The sequence below is a fragment of the Embiotoca jacksoni genome, unplaced genomic scaffold (genome assembly GCF_022577435.1).
Source record: "Embiotoca jacksoni isolate LCO1_2020_lvr unplaced genomic scaffold, fEmbJac1.0.p SCAF_15, whole genome shotgun sequence".
Classification (NCBI taxonomy): domain Eukaryota; kingdom Metazoa; phylum Chordata; class Actinopteri; family Embiotocidae; genus Embiotoca; species Embiotoca jacksoni.
The window spans coordinates 10,934,552-10,944,986 of NW_027185285.1; the positions used below are offsets into that span (position 1 = coordinate 10,934,552).

A 10,435-nucleotide genomic window follows, 5' to 3' on the forward strand; every position below is an offset into this window, starting at 1 on the left:
TTATTTTGTAATTGGGTGTTTTCATTATTGTTCTAAATCTGGGGTGTCCAAACTACGGCCCGCGGGCCAACTGTGCCTGTGGTCGATTTTTAATTGGGCCGCAGCAAATTCTAAAAATATAATGGAATATGGCCCACACATGAATGAACGATAACTTTCGCATTACGGAGGAGCTGCTTGATCTTAGAAGTCTAAAGGGCACAACAACGGGTAAGGACATTTTCAAAGCTGCGTCAGATGCAATTGATAATATGGAACTTAAAGTGGTTAAATTGTGGAGTTGTACGGGTCTCCTGCGATGACAGGTGAGCACAAAGGAATGGCCTCAATGCTGCGGGACAAGGTGCAGGAGAGTGAAGGCGAGGCTGTTAAAATGGATGTGCGAAGCTTTGTCTCTTTGAGACAACTAAGCAACTGCAATGCTGCGCACATCCCCGCAATAAAATGTGCAAACTTCCTGCTAAAAGGGGGAATTAGTGTCTATGATCACATCTCTTGTGAACAAGTTCAGTCAGCATTTCCGAGACTTTCCTGTAATTGAGAACGATAATGTAACTGGCCAGTAGATGAGGAACAGAAGAACTTTATTTTAGCCCAGATACTAAAATTCAGCACACTCCATTACTGCAGGACCTGCTCACTATTTGTCTCAAAACATTACATTGACTTTCATGTACACTGAACACAAATCAGAGGTACTTCCATTAATGCCCAACTCATGTCACTCATGGTGCCTACTATGAACGTTCGAACGAACGCTGGGCATTCTGGGAAACACCGCTACAATATCAAGCTGTTCTCGACTCCCCTATATGCGAGTTAAAAATATATTACACAGTATTCATGTGTTGAAAAGCCCAATTACTGAATAAATTCAGTCAATTAAAGTTGATAACATTTTCGAACAAACGTTAGTTGATGTGTTAACAACCCCAATAACTTATTTGCATAACTAACAATTATATCAATCCCCTTGTTCACTTATTTTTCCCTCTTTATTCAGGGCTGTGAAGGGGGATCACCATCCTAACTAAAAAGCAATCTGAGGCAGCTGTTTTGAGAATGAGCTGTTAACCCTTTTTGTAACAAAATGAACGAAAACCTGTTAATGGAAAGTTGTGATGGAGGCTGTTTTTTTATTTAAGCATATTCAATTATTAAGCATAATTTATCTACATTTCATTGATTTTGTTAACTTTAATAGTGGCCCAGCCTTTCGTATATTTTTCAGTATTTGGTCCTCAGTGAAAAAAGTTTGGACACCCCTGTTCTATGTTGATGAAAGCGGTAAAAAAAAAAATATCTGTCCCTCTGGTAATCTGGAATATCATTGCTGTTCTGCAGGTACCGTCGATGTGGAGAAAGAAATTGAAACACTGCTCAGCAGACTTCACCTTCAAGACAAACTTCAACAGAAGCTGTCACCAGCTGACTTTCTTAAAATAGGTCCACCTGTGTAACCGAGCAATGACACGTGTGAGAAAGAACTAGCCTATACTTTTCTTCAGAAGTTATTGGCGTTAGACTACAGAGCTAGACATATCCTTGTAAAACAGGAGAGTCCTGAGGTCAGCCATCCACAGTCTGCTCCGGTGTCTGACAGCACTGACACAGATGATAGTGACTCAGATGAATTTTTTAACACAGATGAAGACTCTGATCAATCAAAACAAACCCATGCGCATCCAATGGATGTTCAAATGGCAGTATTTCACTGCTCAGACAGCTTTCTCAAGCAGGACATGATTAAAAAGTTGTCACAGTGTCAGTACGCCTTACCTTTGCTCGTTCCTGACCCAGTCACAATGGATATTGAGTGTCCTCTTTGGACATTGAGACAAATAATAAAAACATGGAAGGTAACTGAATTCAAGGATAAAGACACCATCACCATGAAGAGTATGCCAATTTGCAAAGCTGAAACACCCATGGTGTCATTTTTCCGCCTGGGTTCACTGTCTCAGTCTAAATCTCTTCTCATGAACGCTTTGATCAATGACACTCACAGTACCTTCTTCCACAGAAACTGTAAAGGTAGCACCAAATCTCGCCATTTGATGGATGGTGTCGCAGAGATTGCCTGGTACTTCCCTGCTGGAAACCCCAATGACTCCTTCACTGACTGCATTGCCTTCTGTAATCTTCACGGTGATGCTCTAACGACTGAAAAACAGCGTGAAATACTGATCAATAAATCTTCAGTCAATGTTGTTTTTGTGCCAACTCTGACAAGAACACAGAAAAACACTGCAGTCCTCTCAGCCCTTCACAAGTCTCCAAAGCCTCTCATTATTCTCGTTGCTGATAAGGATTGTGGTGGAGTTGAGAAGAAATCAGGGAAATACATTGTGGGTCTAAAAGAAAGAAGCCAGTCAGATGTTGCTGAAGAACTGAAAATGATTATTAAAAAGACTTTGTCTGGACCACACACATCGTTCCAGCTTGAATCTATGTCCAAGGTCTCTGGAGTCAGAGTGGATGAAGATGACCCAGTCTGCCAAAAGGGGAAATCTGCAGCAATGGAAATATTGAATTTGCTTCAGGGGATGGACATCTCAAAGATCAAACACAAGTTTCTCCCTTGTCAAGGCAATCTGTGGCATGAGTGGTGCAGAATAAAGAAGGAACTGTATCACCTCCAAGGAAACATTGAGAAGGAGAAAAGTCAGAAGGAACAGGAACTGACGCAAATACGACAAGAACAATGCTCTGTTTCCCACACCGAACTGATGAAGTCATTCACTGAAAGCCTCTTGTCTCTGCCATCAACACACAAAGAGTACTTCCTGAAATGGATGCAGATCTTAATAGATGCCCTCTCCACAGATGATCTCGCTTCAATTCTCCAAAGATATGATGAAAAGTGGTCTGAAGTCTTGGCTCTGAAGAGGAAACATGAAAAATCTCCTCTGTTAGACAGCAAACAAAATGAGCTTGAACAAATATCAAAAGAACTACAGTCAGCAACGTTTGGCTTGGAGCACATCTTTAGAGAAATGGGACAAATCTATGAAGCCCATAAATCTCAAAAGAAACAAACACACAACAGGCAGACCGACTGGTCAAAATACCCTGAGCTGGCTGCAGATCTGATGATATCAGGACACCCGATGGAGCTGATGGATGGTGATGCAGGTTACGCCCCTTTAACTTGGATCTCTAGTGTTCTGGAGGAGGTCATCAGGAAACTTGGCGACCAGACAGTTTTTGTGTTGTCAGTTTTGGGCGTACAAAGCAGTGGAAAGTCAACAATGCTGAATGCCATGTTTGGGTTGCAGTTTGCAGTGAGTGCTGGCAGGTGCACCAAGGGTGCCTTTATGCAGCTGATCAAGGTGTCAGAGGAATTCAGGAACGACTTGAAGTTTGACTATTTCCTAGTCGTGGACACTGAAGGACTGCGAGCTCTTGAGTTGGCCAGTAACATCACCACTCACCACGACAATGAACTGTCAACATTTGTTGTTGGCCTGGGAAACATGACACTGATCAACATCTTTGGTGAGAATCCAGCTGAGATGCAAGATGTCCTGCAGATTGTTGTTCAGGCTTTCATGAGGATGAAGAAAGTTAAACTTTCTCCGAGTTGTGTGTTTGTTCACCAGAACGTTTCAGATATTGGAGCTGCAGAGAAAAACATGGATGGAAAGAGACGCCTGCAAGAAAAACTGGATGACATGGCTCAACTAGCTGCCAAAGAGGAGCAATGTGATGTCAAGTGCTTCAGTGACGTCATTGCATTTGATGTGCAAAAAGATGTGAAATACTTTTCCCACCTTTGGCAGGGAAGTCCACCGATGGCTCCTCCAAATCCACGCTACAGTGAGAATGTCCAAGAACTGAAGCACATCATCCTCTCCAAGGCTTCACAGTCATCCGGGATCACGCTCTCATATTTGAAAAGCAAAATTCAGGACCTGTGGAACGCCCTGATGAACGAACAATTCGTTTTCAGCTTCAAAAACACACTGGAAATTGCAGTGTACAGAAAACTTGAGGTCCAGTATGCGACCTGGACCTGGACCCTGAGGAGCAACATGCTGACCATTGAGAACCAGCTTTATACCAGAATAGAAAATGGAGAACTGGACAGGGTTGAGAACAGTTATCTCTTTACAGAAATGAGCAAAACATTTGAAAAAAATCAAAGAGGAGATGAATCTCTACTTTGAGGATAAGAGAGACAAAGACATGCTGGTTCAATGGAGAGGCAGATTTGAACATAAAATCAAGGAGTTTCATGAGGAACAGGTGAAAGGAGTGAAAAAAACACTGGATGAAGTTATCCAGCAGAAGAAAGCTTGTAAAGAGCTAGATGACAAGAAGACCGAGTTTGAGAACAAGCTGCTGCAGAAGAGCAAAGAGCTCGCTCATAGGTTAAAAGACAAAGCAAAAGAGGAGGAACTTAAAAGTCAGTTCAACACTGTTTGGGGGGAGTTGGTCAGGGAATTATCTGCAGGTATAAAACCCATTGAGGACATCAACCTGGAGGAAGATCACAAACGTGTCCTCAATGAGCTTGGTTTTGAGTGGGGTCTTATACAGGAATGCAAAGAGAGTAACAGATACCGAGACTTGTCAAAACTGGGGCACTACTCTGATTATGTGAACCAAAAGAAGCAGCGAGATCTCTCTGAGGAGAGTCATGAGAGTAAAAAGGAAAACAAGGACACTGGCAAACAAGGAACAAATGTATTCAAAAGTGCATTCAATTATTTGAAACAAAAGATAACAATTGTCCCAACAACCCAACAGAAAGGGAACCGTGACTTCTCACATGAACAACATGAACAGATCCGATCCTTCATCAGTCAAGTTGAACAACAATCCCTTGAAGAAATTCAGACCAAACCTGTAGCAACAAGAGGCTGCAGATCAACTTACTTGCTAGAAATGGCCCAAAATGTTCAAACGAACGTGACAGAGTTTGAATCACAAAAGCCATACGCACTGAGGAAGGAGTTTACAGTTGATCTCTCGCTGTATGTTTTTGACAGGGCAGGAAGATGGCTTTCCCAGTCTCACGAGACATACAGAAAGAACAACGATGCACGTACTTATTTAGAAAGCAAGAAAGATCAGTATTACAGCATTTTTAGAAGCTTCTGGAAAGGAAACTCATCTGCTGCTGTTTTTGGAGAAATGATCTGTGAAAATCTGAAGGTGTCCGCTGTGGAGGCTGTCTGTAACAAGACTGCTATTGATCTCGCTGGAGAGATGAGGTGTAGTTTCCCAGCATTCAGTGGGAACAGGTTGAACTTGGAGAAACATGTGTTGAAGTCACTTGCAGAGAAGGAGGACTTCAAGAGTTTCATCACCTACATCCGAGATCCAAGGAGTCAAGCAAAGAATTTTATAAAAGATGAAGTACACAAGTACATGTTCAGAGAACAGAGTCATAAAGCACAGAACATACTCGAGAAAAATGTGGACGACATCAATGAGCTTGTCAGCAAAGCTTTATTTACTGCAACACAGAAAGTCAAAACCAAACAAGGAGGCACAGACAAGTGGATGGAGCAATTTTCTAGTTTGCTAAAAGACAAACTGACACTTGATACCATTTCTTGTCAAAATTTCCGTGACATAAACAATTTTGACTTTCTTAAAGAAGAGATAGAGAAAGGCCTTGTACCCATCAAAACAGAGATGAGCCGCCTCTCCCTGGATAAGATGAAGGACTTTCGGCTGCAACCTGATCAGATCCTCATCAATCAGCTGTGTAGATGCTGCTGGGTAACGTGTCCATTCTGTGGAGCTGTGTGCACAAACACCCTGGAAGATCACAGCCCTGATGACCACAACGTCCCCTTCCATCGATCAGGCTCAGTCAACGGTTGGCACTACAGAAACACAGTGGAAATGTCCGTTGACTTCTGCACAACAAATGTTTCAAGTAAAAACAGTTTTCACCCTGATGGAGTGTCAGAAGTCTCCGTTCCTTTCAAGCAGTACCGTACTGCTGGACCAAGGTTTGCTAACTGGAGAATTACCCCTGATGAGTCCGTGCTGACATATTGGACATGGTTTGTGTGTCGATTTCAACAAGAGCTGGAAAAATACTATGGTCGGAAATTCGAGGGCAAAGGAGAGATTCCCAGTCAGTGGAGAACACACACTAAACAACAAGCGATTGAAAGTCTGGATGAAATGTACTCAGAGTAGACTGTTACTGTAGTGAGTCGACACCGGAACAACTGCTGAAAATCACAATTTCTTTTTACGTGATTATTCAGGAATTAAAATCCTATAAACATCACTCATATACTTTTACTGATTTTATCATCAAATGTAGACAGTCAGTAAATCATTACAAAATACAGGGTTGACTGATGTACAGAATCATCTTCGCATTATTCAAATGAACGACAGAGAAACAGGAGCACACTGGAACAATGGTCATATAGAGAATGAAGGGAGTCATCAAATTGAAGATAATATGGGTCATTGACAAAGTACTTCACGAAGGTTTTCATGAAGGAGCAGCAATCTGTTGTTTGTTGTTTATTTTTAAGGATGAAGAAAGTGGACTTATGAAGTTTTTGCACGTGAGGATGGATGTTAAATTTCATTTAATCAAAATATGTACAATTTAAAGCTACATGAGCATAAAAAGAGTTTATATTGTGTGATCAAGAGACGTGATTACAAATTACAGATTTTTTTTAGTGCAGTGTGAGACACAATTATTTGTTTTAATCTGTTTGAACTGATTTAAGAATTAGTCGAGCAAATTGTTTTTTTTTGTATGTTGAAGTATCTTCATTTAAAGTTGAAATGACAAAGAAAGTAGCAGACATACTGTAACAAGCATATTTTATGTTACTGAAGTATTTCAACTGTAATCTGTTAATCTCATTTTAATCAGCCTGTAATTATATTATATTCTCACCAGCTGAAGTTGAGTTTTAATGCACACAAGGACAGTTGTATGACTACAGCGTGTTCTCGTCACGATGTTGACCTCTCGTGTTATTCACAGCAATAATGATTCAATAAAAATCACTACTTCATATCCACCGAGGGACCAGGTTTCTTTGCATTTCTGAAAATGTATTAGTTTACACCACAAAACATTTAGGCTTAACTCTGTTTTTTTTAAATGTGTGGGGCTTTTCATAGTATCAATAAAAAAAACAGAAGAAAACACTTATATGCGGTATCACATCTGACTGTACAAATATCATACATATCATTGGCATATTGTAAAATCTGGTAAAGCTGCAAACCCATTCTTCAAACCTTTAAAACAACAAGAGCTTCATGTGAGCAAGTCAGCTGAAGACTTCTTCTTCTCGTTGACCCATCAGACTAATCAGTGTTAAAATTCAATAGATACTAGACAATGATCATAATAGAAACCATTATTATACAGATAACTCAGCTTTGGTCAAACCGCTTTTGTTTATTGAAAACACAAACACACTCTTTCCTCACATTCTTAGAATTGATGGTGGATAGTAAGGCCGCCATTTTGGTACAAGGTTTATCCAGGAGCTAGAAGGACTCCATTGTGGACAGATACGTTTCTAACACGACCAAACCACTATTATCGACGGCAAACTTTGTCAAAACAACATAGAGACAACTTTAAAAATGACTTCTGATGAGATAGCAGTCAGATAACCTACAACTAGCGCTCACCTACGGAGTTACTCCCCCTGGTGTTGTGGTTGGGTAACTGCACCTTTAGGGTCTCATCTCACAATCACTGTAACAATACCTTAAAACTGGCCTCACTAATAATTACAAATATTACTTAACAACTGCAACCATACTTTGTAGGCGACATATTATCAGTTAAGGACATACAACATGGACAGTTTTCTCTATTTCTCTTTGCTGTGTCATCTATCCAACAGGTGAAACCCTCTCAGTTCACGTCTCTGACTGTCATACAGATTATATTCCAGGATTTCAATGTCAGATCACACCTACTATCTCTTCTAATTTTGTATGTGATGTGCCGTGTCAATTGGTCTGCTGCGCTCACATAATGATACTGTATATGAGTATGTAATGTTAGTGTTACTGTTTGTGGGAAATACTTTTCAAAGCCAAGTTTAGGGTGCAACCCTTCAAAGATAACAAAACATGATCATTTGAATTTAAACATTTAATATTATTTTCGTCAACAGTATATTTTAATTAAAGTTACATTTTCTAAGTACGGAGGATCGACATCTCTTCATGATTCATATTTCTTACAATCACTGGCCACGTGTCAAAGTCTTATCTATAATCACACTGTTAAACTCAGCATACATGTGTCACAGACGTTGTGTCTCTCAGCAGATCTTGAAGCCCGTCAGTTTGAAGTCCCCTGTGACTCGGATGTAGCTGATGACGTCCATTCCAACACGGTTGGGAAACTGGACTTCCTGTCCATCAGGAAGCTCCACTTCAAACACGTCTCCAGCCATCTTAAACACAATCTAAAATAGATGAGATGGTAACAAGTAAAACTTTACAACAGAAACCCAAACTCAACCCGAACTATCTGAATGGCAACAAATAACCAGAAGTGAGTAAGAAAATTATTATATTGCGTGATTGATTTTTAATATAAAAAAAAAAAAAAATCATATCCAAGCCTTTTTATAACACTTTTGACAACATGCATATCTTCAGTTTCTTTGCCTAGATTCTCTCACCTTGACATCACTGCCCCTCTGTAGGGGGTTGTGTATTTCTCGTTTCTCATCGCCCCAACAACCATCACTCTTTGAGTTGCACACGAGGACAGCTCCATCGGCGTCGTCATGGAAACGAGTGTTAAAGTGCAGAGCCAGGTCGTCTGCATCACAGCCGAGATCGATCTGGAATCTGAGTGGATCAGAGGTCATACAACTGCACTCATAACATCAAGTGTTTACAGAGTTAGGAACATCACACGGATTCATTCTCTTACATATCGTCATGTAAAAGTGAAAGTCCACATTTTTCTACATTTTCTTTTTTTTTTTTATTACTGTAGAAATAACTGATTAGATGTCTTTTTTTTATTACTGTTGAAATAACTGATTAGATGTCTTTTTTATTCATTTGGTTAAGTAGCTAATATAAAATAAGAGTAATGTGTTTGGTTAGCTTACCTCTCAGCATCATGCAGAACTACCCCTTTTATTTTCAGCTTATCTCCAGGTTTCAGATCCACATTCTTCAGTTCAAGTTGCTGAGACACAGTTTCAAACAATTTAATCATAAAATGCTGTTAATCATAAGAGGCATCACCTTAAAACAATTCAGTAAAGATCTCTGTCCAACATCTATAATTTAACCATTTATGTTGTATTGGTGAAGCTGGGTCTTAATAGCTTATCTAATTAGTTCTTGTAGCGATCATCACCATAGACAAGTTCATTCTCTCCACGGGTCTTTTGGCACAGTTACACTTACAAAGAATTGCAAGAATTTATATTTGAAATGTACCAAGATGTTTGTCTTGTTTTGTGAATTCAGAAAAGGCCATAACTCAATAAATTAAACATGATATTTTTATGTTTCCTCACTGGTGACGCTGGAGGCATTATGTCTTCCGGTTGTCCATCCGTCTTTTCATACATACATGCCGTATATTCATCTGTCGGTCCCGATATTTGAAGAAAACCTTCAGGGAATTTTTTCAAACTTGGCACAAACATTCACTTGAATTTGAGGATGAACTAGATGTTGGTGATCAATGGTCAGTGATTAGCGTCACTGTGACCTCACATCTCTCGCATTCCTGCATCCAGTTCTAGTCATTGTGATATCTGAGAAATGCCTTGAGTGAATTTCTTCAAACTTTGGCACTAATGTTGGCACTTGGGCTCAAGAATTTATGGTCATGAACTCATGTGCCAGTTTAAACCAAACCAGTGTCTAATAGACTCAAATTATGAAGTAACGGTATTTTATAGCCACAAGGTCAAAGGTTAACTTCACTGTGACATCATAATAATATTCAACACCATGACACAGTAACAGAAGGGAAGATTGTGATCATGTTTCACATTTGGTCAGATACTGAATTAATAACACTAATCTCATCCCCTGTGGTGATTAAAGATCTTCTGTGCTTTTGGTTGAAGCATCTACGTTTTAGAACTTTTAGCTCCTTAAACAACATCCAGATTTGAACCACTGTCTTCTGTCATCCAGTTTTCTTGGCTAAGCTTGTTAACACCTATAATGATTCTTTCAGTCTTCACTACTTATATTATAGTCTAGAGAGACTTGGATGTAAACTGGAACACGACTGCTTTGCAGTCAGTCTTTATTTTTTCCCTCCCTCCACCCACCAGAGTCTCTCTGTATCCTACCTGCCACTCCAACCTCCAACAAAAAGGGAGGGTAATGAAGGGCATCTCCTTCTTCGTGCCAGGTTGTCACGGTGCCAACACCAAAAGGCACCTTGTGCGTATCCCAACAGCTTGGACAAAACTGCAGTATCTGA

The 10,435-nt window shown here is 40.0% G+C and overlaps 1 protein-coding gene and 1 pseudogene across 1 annotated transcript; one reads left to right on the plus strand and one right to left on the minus strand.

Annotated features, from left to right (window-relative positions):
• LOC138198235 (interferon-induced very large GTPase 1-like) overlaps positions 1 to 7,016 on the plus strand; it is a 28,176-nt pseudogene extending 21,160 nt beyond the window's left edge.
• A 1,116-nt stretch (positions 7,017 to 8,132) lies between these two features.
• On the minus strand, positions 8,133 to 9,223 carry LOC138198237 (galectin-2-like). The gene is made up of 3 exons (XM_069149536.1): positions 9,093 to 9,223; positions 8,652 to 8,823; positions 8,133 to 8,432 (listed from the first exon to the last, which is right to left on the minus strand). The coding sequence occupies exons 1-3, from the start codon at positions 9,200 to 9,202 to the stop codon at positions 8,286 to 8,288; spliced, it is 429 nt and encodes a 142-aa protein (XP_069005637.1). The 5' UTR covers positions 9,203 to 9,223; the 3' UTR covers positions 8,133 to 8,285.
• Positions 9,224 to 10,435: the final 1,212 nt, after the last annotated feature.